The 19,025-nt window shown below is 46.1% G+C and overlaps 2 protein-coding genes across 2 annotated transcripts; both read left to right on the forward strand.

Annotated features, from left to right (window-relative positions):
• Window positions 1-1,444: 1,444 nt before the first annotated feature.
• On the forward strand, window positions 1,445-6,080 carry LOC310649148 (sulfotransferase 1C2-like; the record flags this gene model as incomplete). Its single annotated transcript, XM_083377441.1, has 7 exons — window positions 1,445-1,598; window positions 1,717-1,845; window positions 1,933-2,030; window positions 3,557-3,683; window positions 3,921-4,015; window positions 5,349-5,529; window positions 5,908-6,080. The coding sequence occupies 7 exons, from the start codon at window positions 1,445-1,447 to the stop codon at window positions 6,078-6,080; spliced, it is 957 nt and encodes a 318-aa protein (XP_083233567.1).
• Window positions 6,081-9,937: 3,857 nt separating this feature from the next.
• Window positions 9,938-18,664, forward strand: LOC310649149 (sulfotransferase 1C2-like; the record flags this gene model as incomplete). The annotated part of the gene is made up of 7 exons (XM_083377442.1): window positions 9,938-10,091; window positions 10,210-10,338; window positions 10,426-10,523; window positions 16,201-16,327; window positions 16,565-16,659; window positions 17,993-18,173; window positions 18,552-18,664. 7 exons carry the CDS (start codon window positions 9,938-9,940, stop codon window positions 18,662-18,664), a joined length of 897 nt encoding a protein of 298 aa, XP_083233568.1.
• Between the last annotated feature and the right edge of the window lie 361 nt (window positions 18,665-19,025).

The following is a 19,025-nucleotide window of genomic DNA, read 5'->3' on the forward strand; positions in this document are numbered from 1 at the left end:
ATATCCCACCCCTCACTATGGGGGGTGAGTTATTACCCCCTGTAGATATGGCTCGCAACTTGGGAGTCCTCCTAGATTCACAGCTTTCCTTAGAAGACCATATAGTAGCTGTGACTAGGGGGGCCTTCGCCCAGGTTCGCCTGGTGCGCCAGTTGCGGCCCTATCTAGACCGGGATGCCTTACGTACGGTCACTCATGCGCTCGTGACCTCTCGTCTTGACTACTGCAACGCTCTCTACATGGAGCCACCCTTGAAGACCACTCGGAGGCTCCAACTGGTACAGAATGCAGCCGCAAGAGTTGTGTTGGGAGTTTCCCGACACTCCCATGTCACACCTTTGCTCCGTGAGCTGCATTGGCTACCAGTTGTCTTCTGGGTGAGGTTCAAGGTGTTACTAATGAACTACAAAGCCCTTCATGGCATGGGTCCGGAATACCTTGGGGAGCACCTGCAGCCGGCGTCAACTTCCCTCCGCCCAGTACGCTCCCACAGAGAGGGCCTCCTCAGGGTGCCACCGGTCAAAGAATGCCGACTGGTGGCCCCCAGGGGGAGGGCGTTCTCTGTGGGTGCACCGGATCTTTGGAACCATCTTCCAGTCGAGCTCCGGGTGGCACCCGATCTCTGCTCCTTCCGGCGCGATCTTAAAACCTATCTCTTTGAACAACCTGGCCTGGCCTGATGGGACGGGGTTGGATTTTATAAATGGATTTTAACTGTTAATCTGTATTAATTTATTATGGGCACTGTTTAATTACTTTTTAATAATTTTTAATTTTTGTATCTTGTTTTTCTGTATTGCCCTGTTCACCGCCCTGAGTCCTTCGGGAGAAGGGCGGTATATAAATTAAATTAATAATAATAATAATAATTCAAATGGGAGATTATTACAGTAATCTTGTCTGAAGGCCATCTGCTGGGAGACTAGTGGGTTTCCTTGCACAGCTGGTTGGTCGCCATGAGAACAGGCTGCTCGATTAGATAGGCCAGGGGTTTGATCCTGCAGAGCAGTGCTTATGCTCATATGTTTAAATTAAATACAGTTCACGTCTTCATGCTTTGCATAGTTAAGAGCTGTGGTGTGGAAATCAGAAGTCTTGCACAGCAACTTTTGCACAAAATTATTTTATGTGTACAATTCACTCATTCAGTTGAAAAGGAGATACAAGCTGTTTGTCCAGTTTTCACATATGAGAAATATCTACCCCAAACTTAGAAGTATTTCCAAATTGGCCTCAACAGATATACTCCACCCAGATCTCAATTTACGCACTTTGTTAAGAGGGAGGAGCAGAAGGAAAGCTGAAAGTCCATTGCAGCAGTGAAAAAGCAACTGGATCTGACATTGTACATTGTGGAAACTCTGTTAAAGGAAGCAGAGGTGACTAAGAAGTACCGTAGAATAAAATCTCTTCTGCTGTGTTGTGGATGGACCTCAAATCCGAGATGGAAACCTTGGAAGCCAAGTCAAACAAGTACTCCAAACTGGTGGAATTTGAGGGAATCCCAATGCTCAGCGAAATGGCAGAGAATTGGAACCTAATAAGTGGTTTTCAAGCTCGGCCTGATGACCTTCTTCTCTGCACTTATCCCAAAGCAGGTAAAGAGGAGCCCAAGAGAGTTGTTGGTAGAGCTATGGATAACCATGAAATGTGGATAGACAGGACAACCAGCTGGACTCTCTATTTCCTGTACCTTTTCTCCTTCCTTTCTGGTAGGGACCACGTGGATACAGGAAATTGTGGACATGGTCCAGCATAGAGGAGATGCACAGAAATGTGCCCGGGCACCCATTAATGAGCGGATCCCTTACATAGAACTTTTCCTTCCAAAGCCCATCCCTTCAGGTGAGACCCACAGGCACAGAAGGAAAACGGTAAAATTAAAAACTGTATTCTGCAGTGTGTGGCTGATTGTCTCCCCTGATATTGCAGGCTTGGAATTGGCATTGGCAATGCCTTCCCCGCGAACCCTCAAATGTCATCTCCCAGTTCAACTCCTGCCAACTTCCTTCTGGGAACAAAATTGCAAGGTTAGATTTATTGGGGGGTGGGGGGTGGTATTCAAAGATTTGGAGCTCTCTACTCATGTATCAATGTTCAGCAAGGTGTAGGGTTTCATTATGTAATCAAACGCCCTTCGCCCAGTGCGCTCCCACAGGGAGGGTCTGCTCAGGGTGCCGCCGGTGAGAGATTGCCGGCGGGTGACACCCAGGGATAGGGCCTTCTCAGTGGGAGCGCCTGCCCTCTGGAACCAGCTGCCGGTGGAGCTGAGAACTGCCCCCGACCTCCGATCATTCCGCCGGGACCTGAAGACCTGGCTCTTTGAGCTCTCAGGCCCAGGCTGAGGAGAAATTTTTAATTGGGGTTTTAAGTATACAGGGTCAATTTAATATTTTTTAATTTGGTTTTTTAACTTTTGTATGATGGATTTTTTAATTCCCTGTAAACCGCCCTGAGTCCTCAGGGAATAGGGCGGTATATAAATGTAACTAAATAAATAAATAAATAAATAAATAATGCTTTCCTACCTTACAGCCCAGGCATTCCACTTTTTCAGAATCCCCTCAATGTAAGCATTTGTTCCCGGGGAGAACTAGATGTATGTTTTCCAATTTGGTACTTGTGGGACTACAGTGCTCATCATCCCCATTCAGCACAATATGGTAATAGGTGATGACTGCATCTGAAGAATGGCTCAAGGAAACAGAAATTAACTACGTTTGAACAGCCCGAAATTCCTAAATGTTCTGCTTCTCTCGTAAACATTTAATTTGGAGAAGATTATGTCGCCGAGCTTAAGCAGACTCAGAATTTAATCTGATGCATGTTTGATCTTGGAATGAATTTACATTGCCGGGGGTTCTGTTCTACAACACTGTCGAACCTGCCACAACTTAAACCTCTAAATAGAAATGATCCTTAGCTCCATTTGTTGAAAAAAGTATAGTTTATTAAAGATCAAGTGTACTGCAGTATTGCAAAGCCAGAACTGAGAATCATGCACCAAAATCCTTAAATTCTATTTTCCCTCCCTTAAGTGTCTCTCACTGTCCACCCTGGTGTAACTAATCAGGTTCAAGCAAGATGTTTCCATAATGGTGGGTCCAAGCACAGCTTGGTATGCGGCCCCTCCTACTTCCAGTTGAGAGACCTTGAGGCAGTGTCTGGAGGAGGCACAATGTTTACTTTCATTTCCCCAAGTATTCCCCCCTTTGTTCCCTCTCCCCACAGTTCATAGCAGTCTCTCACCACATAGCGGCAAAGCACTAGCAAGCATAAGGTGGCAGCTGAATGAGGGCATTTGGCTTTTTTTCCTTGACTGTTACAATACTTCTTAATGATGTTACCTAATTTGGGTAATGAAATGTCTGTAAGAAAACAGAGAACTTAGAGAGCGACAAGCCCCCTCATTGTTATAATACTTGTATTTTGTCTGTAACAAGCAACAGAAATCTGGGAACTCATTGGGCTTCACCAATGGCCTGGACACATCACGTAGTTCCCATAAGTTGAGTTTCCATCAACTTATGTTTTCTATAAGTTTTTTTCCCCACAGATCATTTATGTGGCCAGAAATGCCAAGGACTGTGCTGTCTCCTACTTCTATTTCCATCGCATGCTTACAATGGTTGAAGATCCGGGGAAGTGGGAAGATTTTCTGGAAAATTTCATTGCTGGGAAAGGTAAGTAGAGGCTATTTATGTAGAGAACAAAGCTTCTTACCTGCACGTTTTAGGGGAGCAGGTGATGTTGATAACACACATGGTGAGGAGTGACCAGAATCTGGAAAAAAGAAGATAAAAAGACAGGAAAATCCCATGCTAAATTATTTTCTAGATTTATAATTGGGGGAAACAACTGAAGCAAATTTGCATGCTATATATCATGTCCTCATTTTTAATCTGAATTTTTCTTTGCAGTTTTTTATGGCTCATGGTTTGACCATGTTCGTGGTTGGTGGGAGGCAAAAGACCATCATCCAATTCTTTACCTCTTTTATGAAGATATAAAAGAGGTAAGCACCTCTCAAACACTTACAGTATACCTACAGACATGCTCAGGTAGTATTTTCCACAAAAGAGAACCTTAGGACTTCTGACTATTAATGTTCACCAAATAAGGTTCACATTTTTTTCTGCTAATATTTTTAGTAGTGATTTTTAGGGGGGAAAATGTAGGACAATTTTATGCAACGTTTTGAAAATCAAATCCTATAGATCAGTGGTGGCGAAACTATGGCACACGTGCCAGAGGCGGCACTCAGAGCTCTCTCTGTTGACACACACACACCACCCGCCAGCAGCAGCAGGTCCATCAGCCTGGAACAGGAGCCCCGCCTAGCACAAAGGAGACGAAGCGGCCAACTAACAAGCTCGAGTAGAGGTGGTAGAGCAGAGGTCACCAACCATTGGAAGAAAAGGGAGGGGGAAGCATTTTACATGCGTGCATGTGTGCACCGGACCACGAGCACGCATGCGCTACAAATGGGGCAGGGTGAGTGCCTGCATGATACTCACTAGCCTTGCCGCATTCTTGCGTGGTGCAGTGCCTTGTATCTGCACCCCACAGTGTGGTGGCGGCCGTTTTTGCATCTTGCAGCATGGTACCCATTTTTGCGCCCCCAGTTTTTGCATGCCAGAGGCGGCACTCAGAGGTGCCTCCCTGCCCCCCTCCCCCAGGGCACCACAATGATAATGCAGCCCTGGCACTTTCGATAAATAAGTGGGTTTTGGGTTGCGGTTTGGGCACTCGGTCTGTGTTTGCCATTACTACTATAGATTATGATCAGGTTTAAATACAGACCTGTTAGGCACAAAATACATACACAGACCAACCATACAGGGACAGATTGGCATCAGAGTCGCGGTGTCTAAAAATTCACGGCACTCAGTGTACTCTCATTGTTTGGCGTGCAAAGTTCAAAAAAATATGTGTTTTTTTTTTGTTCAATTGCCATTGCTCGCAGAACTCTGGGATTCCATAAAATCACAATTTTAAAAGATAAATATAGCTTACTAAACAGATTCGGATTTCAAAGTGAAAAGGTGCATCTACTCTCTGTTATTTGTTTTTCCTCATTCTCTTATATCCACTGCTTTATTATAGTTTATCACAAGTCATAGAAAATATGAATGCCTTATTAATTGGTCCATGTGAAAATGAGTTATCTTGGGAAAAACTACATGAGTGGAACTGATCAACTAAAGGCTCCTAATTATGTCAACAAAACACGGGGTGTGAAGAGCACACAGAAACATGTCTTCCTCAGTGAGACTGTCTATAAGATAAAACTGGATTCTCACAACCTAATTCGCTACACTTCTTGTCTACTCTCTTTCCCTCCACAGAACCCAACTCGGGAAATCCAAAAAGTGGCTGAGTTCCTAAATATAGAGCTTTCAGAACCAGTCCTGGATAAGATTGTGCGGCACACCACGTTTGAGAACATGAAAGACAACCCAATGGCTAATCACAGCAACATGCCTTCATTTTTGATGGACCAAACTGTGTCACCCTTTATGAGAAAAGGTGGGGAGAGTAACAAATTTCTAACTGCATCTGAGGGAAAGCGGGTTGTGTGGGATTGTGCTGAGCGGTTGGAAAACTGAAGAGGAAATATTGTATTGCTGCCCAGAATATTTTCCAAAGTAACTAGAAAAAGTTGACAAAAGCAGAAGGACTTCTTAGCAGCCAAACTGGTTGAGAAAGAGTTCTGAAACCTGTTGAATCAGAAGATTGTTTCTCAGCCTTGGTCATATTGAGATGTGTGGACTACAAATCCCAGAGGTCTGCACTTGTCAACATGGCCAAGAGTGAGAACCACGGGGCTTGAAGAAAAACTGCTGGAAATCCAGACTGTTGAGGTTTTTTTCTTGTCTTTGTCTAAATTGTTTTACTCATCTCTAGGCACCGTAGGGAACTGGAAGGAACACTTCACAGTGGCTCAAAGTGAACAGCTGGATGAACTCTACATTCAACAACTAGGCAACAGTGGCCTGAAATTCCGTACAGAGTTAGAAACAGACTTCACGATGCCTTCAAGCAAGTCTTTTTCATTGGCTGATTTCTACTTGAGTTAAAGAAATAACCGGACATTTGCAAGCAATGGAGAAAGTCCTTTTGTGATGGGTGGGCTTGCTATTTTATAAGCCTTTCTCTTATAAGCCTTGGGATGAAATTGCCCTAAGAGGGGTTGAAAGAGACCTAGCCTCAGACTCACTCTCTCTGATGATGAGATAAACAATGAATGCATTTTATCTGAATAACCTTTGCAGGTTGTCCTTTTTCCAAAAATCTCAGAGAAGCCGACATAATACGAATTTTATCCTCACATAAATTCAACCTGTGGATTGTGCAGGAAAAAGAGGAGTAAGGGAATAAAGATGGCCAAAGGTCTAAGTGATAACCCAACATAGCATATCCTTCTCTCCTTGCCCCAATCAGATGTCTCTTGGGAGAAATTTGCAGCAAATGGCCAATATTCAGAAATCTTGCCAAATTAATCTCCAATTATGCCTCACCTTTGGCCCTGGTAACTGTACAGGTAGTCCTCATTTAACAACCACGTATTCAGTAACCTTTCAAAGTTACTACAACATGGAAAGAGTGGTACTTATGACCATCCTCAAAGGCCCTCCATCCCAATGGTCTGATTGATTGACAAGCAGCTTGCACCTACAACAGTTCCAATGTTCCACAGTCACCTGACTGCTGTTTCTGACCTTCCCAGGAGGCATTCCACTGGCAGAGTCAATGGGGAAGCTGCCAGAGAAGGTTGCCTGTTGCTTTGGTAAGCTGCTTGCACCCTCCAGCACTTGAGAGCAGCCACCCCTGGCTCAAGAACATTTATTCAGGAAGAAGGCAAGAATATGTTATTTACCATTGTAAATCCCCATTGATTAAGCAAATTAACCAACCTTTTCTTTCTTCCTTTCTTCTCAAACCTAATCCTTAAAACGTAGCCTGCATTGCCCAGGTAGAATGGCTCTAATCCAGCACCTGTCCTCTCATCCAGTTCCACATTGATATGAATCTACTGGACTAGCCCTAATAAAATAAATGATGAAAAATGATAGCAAAGTCTCCCCATATTTCTCGAGAGCAAGAGGATCTAAAGACTTCCTCCTTCAGGATTTCCAACAATACACAGGATGCAGGTTTCTCCTCCTCAAAGTCCGATTTAAAAACAAAAGAAACTGGAATGTAAAAAGTGATAGAAAAGAGAAATGAAAAACAGCTCTACCTAGCATCTGGTCTGCCCCCCAAGATTCCATCAATTAGACCAGGGTTTCTCATCCTTGGCAGCTTTAAGATGTGTGAACCTCAGCTTCCAGAATTCCTCAGCCACATGTCTTAAAGTTGCTAAGGTTGAGGAGGCTCCTATATTCCCTAAATCCAGTTGCTTTCACTTCTTTTTCCTAATAGAGTCCCATTTTGGAATTTTCTTTTAAGCCTAGAAAGCAGTATGTATAGAATCCCCAAAAATTCTGCTGAACGTTTGGAGCAAACTTGTGTTTGGTCTAAGTTGAGAGAAGGAAAGCAACTCAACATGGGATTCAGAATTTTATCACTGACAGCTATAAATTGTACCACCAATGGGCAACCTTATTATAAACAGTTTAAGGGAAGTGGTTGAAGCAACAGGCATCATGTCACCCCAATCCTTGCCTTTCTTTTCACCAGCATCTTTCTTTAGCTGGTGGTGTCTGAGGGGTTTTTTTTGGAGGGGGGGTTAGAGGGGGTGAGATCTTTGAGTCATTGTTAATTCATGGCAACTGACTGGATAGATTCCTGTAGTTTTCTTGGCCAGAATTTCAGAAGTAGTTTGCCATTGCCTGCTTCCTGGGGTAAGAGAAAGTGACTGGCCCAACGTCACCCAGCTGGCTTTGTGAGCACCTAAAAATCGGTCTCCCGGTTTTTGGCATGGGTGCTTTAACTGCTACACCAAACCACCACTCCTACTTTAGCTGTATTGGATCAGAATTCTGCAGGGCGGTAACTTTGTGTAGTGATTAAAGATGATGCCAGGAGTCCAGGAGTTCTAGTTCTCCCTTAGACACAAACCCAACTGGGTGATTTGTGGCCAGTAATTTTCTCCCAGTTCTAGGAAGAAGATACCACAAAGCCACTTCCAAAATATTAAAAAAAAATCAGCATGCACTTATTCCTTCAGTCACCAGGAGTCAGGGTTGATTCAGTTAACCATAACAACCTCACAACAATTTCTTGGGACTTAATTACTAGGCTAAACGCATGACAAAGTTAGCAGTATCGACTTTCAGTTCATTTCTTTATTCTGGAGACCAGTGCTTTTTTTGTAAAAGAAAAAGGTGCCGGAACTCACAAATGTCATACAACCCGCCTTGCCTACCCTACAATGTTCCATCCAAAAAAGGTGCCGGAACTCCATTCTGAGCGTTCTATGAGAAAAAAAGCCCTGCTGGAGACCAAAACAAGAATTAAACTCCCCTGCATATGAAATAACAAACTCCACACAGCCATTAACATATTTCTTCTTAAAAAACAACCCTAAAAGAATATAGATGGACAGGGTGCAATAGAAAGGTAGTGTGAGAAAGAGGGACATAATTATATTTTAATCCCATTTGTCACACTTTCCTTGACCGTAGCAGAATTGCAAGCTGTACAAGTGATCTTTCAAAAATCTAAATCTTAGGTAGAGTTACGTTACATTATTTGTGAAAAACAAAGCAAAAGTTCCCACCTTCTCAGGTCATAATGGTAGAATTTCAGTGACTTCAGTGTAACTAACACAAGCCCTATTTATTGTGATATGGAGGTTTAAAATTAGGAGCTTTTTTTTCTATTGTTAGCTTCAATAAAGAAATGCCATAGATTTGAAAGCAGTCTCTTTTTTTGGCAAAAAGGCCAGGTTATTGTTTTAGCAATAGAGTAGTATAGTTTCAGGCTACTTGCCTCTGAACCTCTGAGGACTATTCTCACACTGCACCACCATTGTGACATTAATAAAATCTGCTTTCGGCATGGGGGCCCTGGCATATTTCCTTTGGAAAATAATCTATTTTTAACAATAAAATGTATGCAATAGTTGCTAATATGTTGGATTGGAGCTGGGAAAACTCACCCTGTCCTCACTCAGCCATCTACCTCATTGGATATTCTGTCAGCGCATCCACATCACAAGATGGTTGCCATTTTAGGAATAAAACAAAATGAGTACTTCAAAGAAATAAGGTGGGGCAAATATGCAAGAGATAAATTAATGTTGACATTAGGTTGCTTCTGGGCCACAGAAGGACATGGTAGCAGCCGTACACCAACAGACGATGACATGAGATCAGAACCGACATTAAATTTTATTTTATATACTGCGTACTTCATTCAAATGGGAGATTATTACAGTAATCTTGTCTGAAGGCCATCTGCTGGGAGACTAGTGGGTTTCCTTGCACAGCCGGTTGGTCGCCATGAGAACAGGCTGCTCGATTAGATAGGCCAGGGGTTTGATCCTGCAGAGCAGTGCTTATGCTCATATGTTTAAATTAAATACAGTTCACATCTTCATGCTTTGCACAGTTAAGAGCTGTGGTGTGGAAATCAGAAGTCTTGCACAGCAACTTTTGCACAAAATTATTTTATGTGTACAATTCACTCATTCAGTTGAAAAGAAGATAGAAGCTGGTTGCCCACTTTTCGCAGATGAGAAATATCTACCCCAAACTTTGAAGTATTTCCAAATTGGCCTCAACAGATATGCTCCACCCAGATCCCAATTTACGCAGTTTGTTAAGAGGGAGGAGCAGAAGGAAAGCTGAAAGTCCATTACAGCAGTGACAAAGCAACTGGATCTGACATTGTACATTGTGGAAACTCTGTTAAAGGAAGCAGAGGTGACTAAGAAGTACTGTAGAATAAAATCTCTTCTGCTGTGTTGTGGATGGACCTCAAATCCGAGATGGAAACCTTGGAAGCCAAGTCAAACAAGTACTCCAAACTGGTGGAATTTGAGGGAATCCCAATGCTCAGCGAAATGGTAGAGAATTGGAACCTAATAAGTGGTTTTCAAGCTCGGCCTGATGACCTTCTTCTCTGCACTTATCCCAAAGCAGGTAAAGAGGAGCCCAAGAGAGTTGTTGGTAGAGCTATGGATAACCATGAAATGTGGATAGACAGGACAACCAGCTGGACTCTCTATTTCCTGTATTTTTTCTCCTTCCTTTCTGGTAGGGACCACATGGACACAGGAAATTGTGGACATGGTCAAGCATAGAGGAGATGCACAGAAATGTGCCCGGGCACCCATTAATGAGCGGATCCCTTGCATAGAACTTTTCCTTCCAAAGCCCATCCCTTCAGGTGAGACCCACAGGCACAGAAGGAAAACGGTAGAATTAAAAACTGTATTCTGCAGTGTGTGGCTGATTGTCTCCCCTGATATTGCAGGCTTGGAATTGGCATTGGCAATGCCTTCCCCGCGAACCCTCAAATGTCATCTCCCAGTTCAACTCCTGCCAACTTCCTTCTGGGAACAAAATTGCAAGGTTAGATTTATTGGGGGGTGGGGGGTGGTATTCAAAGATTTGGAGCTCTCTACTCATGTATCAATGTTCAGCAAGGTGTAGGGTTTCATTATGTAATGTTTTCCTACCTTACAGCCCAGGCATTCCACTTTTTCAGAATCCTCTCAATGTAAGAGGATTGTAAGTGTTACTCTGTTACATTGCTGGCTGATTATTGTTGATTGTTGTTTTGCTACTGTTTGCTAAACCCAAAGAGCTATGTTTTTGACCTTTGGACTGATGGCGGCGGCCGCAGTTTGAGCTTCGGGCGCTCCACGAGGGCTCCAAATGGGTCAGTTCAGGGAGGCCCACCCGCGGCACGGTACGATGGGGTGACTCCGGGGGCTGGGGGATGCAAAAGCAGCTGCTGGGCGCTGTTCTCTGCGGCGCTGAGCCCCCCCCTCTGAATAGCGGCGTTTGGAAATCGCCGGCCTGCCGACCTGCCGAGCAATGCTGCAACGCTGTGAAAGCTCTGGACGTCCTTGCCTGCCTTTCCTCTCCTGCCCGTTCGTCGTGGATACCCTCTCCTCGTTCGGAGGGGCAGCGGCGACGATCCCACTGGCTGGAGATTCGATTAGGACCATCAGCTGGCAGGCGCCGTCTTCGGCGGCGCAGAGCCTCTCTCTCCTCCCGGATGGCGGCAGTGGACTGTGGGTCTGGACATCGGCCTCGGCGGACGTGCTGGTGAATGCCCGGACTCGAGACATCTGCCGGGAATGCCTTTCTCTGCCGCTGGAAGACCGTTTGGACTGGTGGCATTGGCCGGCGACACGAAGATCGACAGAGGCCTGGCCTGCCTGCTTTTTTGCTTTCTGTGCTGGCAGGCAGGCATCATGGCTATCTCCATGCCCGGCAGGAATCAAGACCCCCCTGTTGACAGTCCAGTTTGGCTGGGACTTGACCGTGGTGGGAGGACAGTTTTGGACTGGTCATTGACCACCTCACTGGTGTGAGAGACCAGTTGGGGTGGGCTTGGCCCAGGACTCCCTTTTCTCTCCACTCCAGATTGGACCCCTCAGCCGGAGTGAGAGGACGGCTGAGGCTTCCCTTTTGATTGCCATCTCAGGTGAGAGCTGAGATGGTCCTGTGGATTGAGAGACATGCCTACTGGACTTCTTTTTCCATCTATAACAATATCATCGAACTACCCTTTGGACATATTTGTAACACCTGCCCTATGTGATTATTCTAGCGCTGCATGGTTTGCCTCCGTTACTCCGAAGCTGATCTGTATGCCCTCAGGGGGGTTCCTGCCTCCTGGGCGCGACCTACCGCCTGTTTCCACACTCCCCTTAATGACGAGCCCAAGTGTTGGGACTCTGAGAGGTGGCTGGGCTTAGATAGGGGCCTCGAGTTGAGACGTGCTAAGAGGCCCCTGATAAAATTTTTAGCCAGTTATTTTAAAAGGTTAGGGAGGGGGAGGGATAGGAGGGTGGGGAGGGAATCTTTAACCGGCACTCAGTCTGGACCTGTTAGGGGTCCTGACGGGACGGGGTCGGGGGAGGTGGCTGCTGGTTCTGGGAATGTGGGGGTGGGGCTTCAAATCCCCACGACGATAGGGAATGGCAGCAGGTGCTTGCACGGAGGGCCATATCAACACCCGGGATTGCGCCCCCGCTATCTCTGAGCGGTGGCGCGCTCCGACCCTCCGGTTAGCACCCTCTTACCCGGGGATGAGGGTGATCAGGTCCCTGAGCTCAGGCTGGTCTATTTTAATGCTAGATCCATAGTTAACAAAGCTCCCCTCATTCATGATCTGATCGAGGAGGAATGTGCGGATCTAGTGTGCATTACGGAAACGTGGTTGGGTTCGGAGGGAGGGGTGCCTCTGACCGAGTTATGCCCTCCAGGTTTCCAGGTGCTACACCAGCCACGGGCTCAGGGCAGGGGTGGCGGGGTGGCAGTGGTTATTCGGGAGACTCTGTGTCCGCGGGAGGCCACCATTGTCCAGATGGCCGGGAGTGAATCCCTCCTCTTGAGATGTGGTCCTCGGGCTCAGTTGGGCTTGTTGCTCACATACCTGGCGCCCGGCTGTGTGGCAACAGCCCTGCCCGAGCTGCTCGACACTCTCTCAGGGCTGACGGTGGAGTTCCCCAGGCTTATAGTCCTGGGTGACTTCAACCTGCCGTCACTGGGAGGGTCATCTGAGTTAGCTCGGGAGTTCATGGCCTCCATGATGGCCATGGGCCTGACCCAAGTTATTGAGGGCCTGACTCATGGGGGGGATCATACTCTTGACCTGGTGTTCCTATCTGGACAATGGTTGGATGATCTGGGAGGGGGTTCCCCGACCATCACCCCCCTGTCATGGTCAGATCATTACCTCCTGAGGCTGGTTTTCTGTTATGCCACCCCCCGCCACTGGGCGGTGGAACCGACCAGGTGGTTCCGCCCCAGGCGCCTAATGGACCCGGAACGGTTCAAGAGGGCGCATGGGCCTATACCCATCACCCTTACCCACAGCCCAGTCGATGCTCTGGTGGATGCCTGGGAAACGGCAGCCGCCAGGGCACTAGACTGCGTTGTATCCTTGCGACCTCTGACCCGGCGCAGATCCCATTGGGCCCCATGGTTCTCTGTGGAGCTCCGGGAGATGAAGCGTCGGAGACGAGGTCTAGAGAGCGGTTGGAGGTCCAGCCGATCCGAATCTGACCGATTGCAGTTAAGAACCTTTATAAGGTCTTATCTTGCGGCGATAAGGACGGCGAAGTCTAACTACTTTGCTGCCCTTATCGCATCCGCAGATAATCGCCCGGCCGCCCTGTTTAGGGTAACTCGCTCCCTCCTTAACCAGGAGGTGAGAGAGGATCCCTTGCGGGGACGAGCCGAGGAGTTTAGTCATCATCTGGCGGACAAAATCGCTCAGATCCGGACCGGTCTGGACTCTGACTGGGCAGAGTCTGATGTGGAGGAATCGGGCGGTCTTGAGCATGTTATCTGGACTGAGTTCGACCCTGTTTCCCCTGATGATGTGGACAGGATCATGGGGAGACTGAGCACCACCACCTGTTTGTTGGATCCGTGCCCCTCCTGGCTAGCTTATGCGGCCCGGGAGGGGACACGAGGCTGGTTCCATGCAGTAATAACTGCTTCTTTGAAGGAGGGTGTCTTCCCTGCCGCCTTGAAGGAGGCGGTGGTGAGACCACTCCTCAAGAAGCCTGCTTTGGACCCAGCTGTTTTAAATAACTATCGTCCAGTCTCCAACCTTCGCTTTTTGGCGAAGGTTGTTGAGAGTGTGGTGGCGCATCAGCTTCCTCTGTTCCTGGAGGAAACTGATTATCTGGACCCGTACCAATCGGGTTTCAGACCCGGACACAGCACGGAGACGGCATTGGTCGCGCTGGTGAATGATCTCTGGAGGGCTAGGGACAGGGGTTGCTCCTCTGTCCTGGTCCTATTAGATCTCTCAGTGGCTTTCGATACCATTGACCATGGTATCCTGCTGTGGCGTCTCAGGGGGTTGGGAGTGGGGGGCACCATTTTACGGTGGTTCTCCTCCTATATCCTGGGCCGCTCGCAGTCGGTGTTGACGGGAGGGCAGAGATCCGCCCCGAGGCCTCTCATTTGTGGAGTTCCTCAGGGGTCAGTTCTCTCGCCCCTCCTGTTCAACATCTATATGAAGCCGCTGGGCGAGATCAGTCGTGGTTTCGGGGTGGGATATCATCAGTACGCTGATGATACCCAACTTTTTCTTTCCAACCCAAACCAACCCAGTGATGCCCTCGCCGTGATGTCCCGGTGCCTGGAGGTGGTCCAAGGCTGGATGGGGAGAAACAGGCTTCGTCTCAATCCCGCCAAGACTGAGTGGCTGTGCATATCGGCATCTCGGGTTAACCAGACTATTCTAGCTCTAACGATGGGGGGGTGAGGTGTTACCCCCCGTTGATAGGGCTCGCAACTTGGGCATCCTCCTGGATTCACGACTCAATTTTGAAGACCACATAGGAGCCGTGACCAGGGAGGCTTTTGCCCAGGTTTGCCTGGTGCGCCAGTTGCGTCCCTATCTGGACCGAGATGCCCTACGCACAGTTACTCATGCACTCATGACCTCCCGTTTGGACTACTGTAATGCTCTCTACATGGGGCTGCCCTTGAGGACCACTCGGAGGCTTCAACTGGTGCAGAATGCGGCCGCGCGAGTTGTAATGGGGGTCTCCCGATACTCCCATGTAACACCTCTACTCCGCGAGCTGCATTGGCTTCTGGTTGCCCTCCGGGTGAAATTCAAGGTGCTGGTTATTACCTATAAAGCCCTACATGGCTTGGGTCTGGGGTATTTGAGGGAACACCTGCTGCCAGCATCAAATGCCCTTTGTCCAGTGCGCTCCCACAGGGAGGGTCTGCTCAGGGTCCCACCGGTAAGAGATTGCCGGCGGGTAACACCCAGGGATAGGGCCTTCTCAGTGGGGGCGCCTGCCCCCTGGAACCAGCTGCCAGTGGAGCTGAGGACTGCCCCCGACCTCCGTTCATTCCGCCGGGGCCTGAAGACCTGGCTCTTCGAGCTCTCTGGCCCAGGCTGAGGAGTAATTTATTTTAATTGGGGTTTTAATTGCACAGGGTTAAGTTTAATCTTTTTTAAATTGGTTTTAACTTTTGTATTGTTGGTTTTAATTCCCTGAAAACCGCCCTGAGTCCTCAGGGAAAGGGCAGTATATAAATGTAATAAAATAAATAATAAATAAATAAATAAATAAGCATTTGTTCCCGGGGAGAACTAGATGTATGTTTTCCAATTTGGTACTTGTGGGACTACAGTGCTCATCATCCCCATTCAGCACAATATGGTAATAGGTGATGACTGCATCTGAAGAATGGCTCAAGGAAACAGAAATTAACTATGTTTGAACAGCCCGAAATTCCTAAATGTTCTGCTTCTCTCGTAAACATTTAATTTGGAGAAGATTATGTCGCCGAGCAAAAGCAGACTCAGAATTTAATCTGATGCATGTTTGATCTTGGAATGAATTTTCATTGACGGTGGGGTGCTGTTCTACAACACTGTCGAACCTGCCACAACTTAAACCTCTAAATAGAAATGATCCTTAGCTCCATTTGTTGAAAAAAGTATAGTTTATTAAAGATCAAGTGTACTGCAGTATTGCAAAGCCAGAACTGAGAATCATGCACCAAAATCCTTAAATTCTATTTTCCCTCCCTTAAGTGTCTCTCACTGTCCACCCTGGTGTAACTAATCAGGTTCAAGCAAGATGTTTCCAGCTTGGTATGCGGCCCCTCCTACTTCCAGTTGAGAGACCTTGAGGCAGTGTCTGGAGGAGGCACAATGTTTACTTTCATTTCCCCAAGTATTCCCCCCTTTGTTCCCTCTCCCCACAGTTCATAGCAGTCTCTCACCACATAGCGGCAAAGCACTAGCAAGCATAAGGTGGCAGCTGAATGAGGGCATTTGGCTTTTTTTCCTTGACTGTTACAATACTTCTTAATGATGTTACCTAATTTGGGTAATGAAATGTCTGTAAGAAAACAGAGAACTTAGAGAGCGACAAGCCCCCTCATTGTTATAATACTTGTATTTTGTCTGTAACAAGCAACAGAAATCTGGGAACTCATTGGGCTTCACCAATGGCCTGGACACATCACGTAGTTCCCATAAGTTGAGTTTCCATCAACTTATGTTTTCTATAAGTTTTTTTCCCCACAGATCATTTATGTGGCCAGAAATGCCAAGGACTGTGCTGTCTCCTACTTCTATTTCCATCGCATGCTTACAATGGTTGAAGATCCGGGGAAGTGGGAAGATTTTCTGGAAAAATTCATTGCTGGGAAAGGTAAGTAGAGGCTATTTATGTAGAGAACAAAGCTTCTTACCTGCACGTTTTAGGGGAGCAGGTGATGTTGATAACACACATGGTGAGGAGTGAGCAGAATCTGGAAAAAAGAAACTAAAAAGACAGGAAAATCCCATGCTAAATTATTTTCTAGATTTATAATTGGGGGAAACGGCTGAAGCAAATTTGCATGCTATATATCATGTCCTCATTTTTAATCTGAATTTTTCTTTGCAGTTTTTTATGGCTCATGGTTTGACCATGTTCGTGGTTGGTGGGAGGCAAAAGACCATCATCCAATTCTTTACCTCTTTTATGAAGATATAAAAGAGGTAAGCACCTCTCAAACACTTACAGTATACCTACAGACATGCTCAGGTAGTGTTTTCCACAAAAGAGAACCTTAGGACTTCTGACTATTAATGTTCACCAAATAAGGTTCACATTTTTTTCTGCTAATATTTTTAGTAGTGATTTTTAGGGGGGGAAATGTAGGACAATTTTATGCAACGTTTTGAAAATCAAATCCTATAGATCAGTGGTGGCGAAACTATGGCACACGTGCCAGAGGCGGCACTCAGAGCTCTCTCTGTTGACACACACACACCACCCGCCAGCAGCAGCAGGTCCATCAGCCTGGAACAGGAGCCCCGCCTAGCACAAAGGAGACGAAGCGGCCAACTAACAAGCTCGAGTAGAGGTGGTAGAGCAGAGGTCACCAACCATTGGAAGAAAAGGGAGGGGGAAGCATTTTACATGCATGCATGTGTGCACCGGGCCACGAGCACGCATGCGCTACAAATGGGGCAGGGTGAGTGCCTGCATGATACTCACTAGCCTTGCCGCATTCTTGCGTGGTGCAGTGCCTTGTATCTGCACCCCACAGTGTGGTGGCGGCCGTTTTTGCATCTTGCAGCATGGTACCCATTTTTGCGCCCCCAGTTTTTGCATGCCAGAGGCGGCACTCAGAGGTGCCTCCCTGCCCCCCTCCCCCAGGGCACCACAATGTTAATGCAGCCCTGGAACTTTTGATAAATAAGTGGGTTTTGGGTTGCGGTTTGGGCACTCGGTCTGTGTTTGCCATCACTACTATAGATTATGATCAGGTTTAAATACAGACCTGTTAGGCACAAAATACATACACAGACCAACCATACAGGGACAGATTGGCATCAGAGTCGCGGTGTCTAAAAATTCACGGCACTCAATGTACTCTCATTGTTTGGCGTGCAAAGTTCAAAAAAATATGTGTTTTTTTTTTGTTCAATTGCCATTGCTCGCAGAACTCTGGGATTCCATAAAATCACAATTTTAAAAGATAAATATAGCTTACTAAACAGATTCGGATTTCAAAGTGAAAAGGTGCATCTACTCTCTGTTATTTGTTTTTCCTCATTCTCTTATATCCACTGCTTTATTATAGTTTATCACAAGTCATAGAAAATATGAATGCCTTATTAATTGGTCCATGTGAAAATGAGTTATCTTGGGAAAAACTACATGAGTGGAACTGATCAACTAAAGGCTCCTAATTATGTCAACAAAACACGGGGTGTGAAGAGCACACAGAAACATGTCTTCCTCAGTGAGACTGTCTATAAGATAAAACTGGATTCTCACAACCTAATTCGCTACACTTCTTGTCTACTCTCTTTCCCTCCACAGAACCCAACTCGGGAAATCCAAAAAGTGGCTGAGTTCCTAAATATAGAGCTTTCAGAACCAGTCCTGGATAAGATTGTGCGGCACACCACGTTTGAGAACATGAAAGACAACCCAATGGCTAATCACAGCAACATGCCTTCATTTTTGATGGACCAAACTGTGTCACCCTTTATGAGAAAAGGTGGGGAGAGTAACAAATTTCTAACTGCATCTGAGGGAAAGCGGGTTGTGTGGGATTGTGCTGAGCGGTTGGAAAACTGAAGAGGAAATATTGTATTGCTGCCCAGAATATTTTCCAAAGTAACTAGAAAAAGTTGACAAAAGCAGAAGGACTTCTTAGCAGCCAAACTGGTTGAGAAAGAGTTCTGAAACCTGTTGAATCAGAAGATTGTTTCTCAGCCTTGGTCATATTGAGATGTGTGGACTACAAATCCCAGAGGTCTGCACTTGTCAACATGGCCAAGAGTGAGAACCACGGGGCTTGAAGAAAAACTGCTGGAAATCCAGACTGTTGAGGTTTTTTTCTTGTCTTTGTCTAAATTGTTTTACTCATCTCTAGGCACCGTAGGGAACTGGAAGGAACACTTCACAGTGGCTCAAAGTGAACAGCTGGATGAACTCTACATTCAACAACTAGGCAACAGTGGCCTGAAATTCCGTACAGAGTTATAAACACACTTCACGATGCCTTCAAGCAAGACTTTTTTAATCCGTTGATTTCTATTGGAGTTAAAGAAATAACTTCAAATTTGCAAATTTGTGGTGGGTGGGCTTGCCATTTTATAAGCCTTTCCCTTGGAATGGAATTGCCCTAATATGGATTGAAAGAGACTTAGCCTCATAATCACTCTCTTTAATGATCAGATAAAGTACATTTATTTGAATAGCCTTTGCACTTTGTTCTGTTTCCAAAGATCTCAGAGAGGCACACAATACAGTATTTTACATTTGACCCTTAACATGAATTCAGTTTGTGGCTTGTACAAGAAAAAGAAAAGTAAGATAATAAAGATGGCCAAAGGTCTAAATTATA

Source organism: Vipera ursinii (assembly GCF_947247035.1).
Source record: "Vipera ursinii genome assembly, chromosome: Z".
Classification (NCBI taxonomy): domain Eukaryota; kingdom Metazoa; phylum Chordata; class Lepidosauria; order Squamata; family Viperidae; genus Vipera; species Vipera ursinii.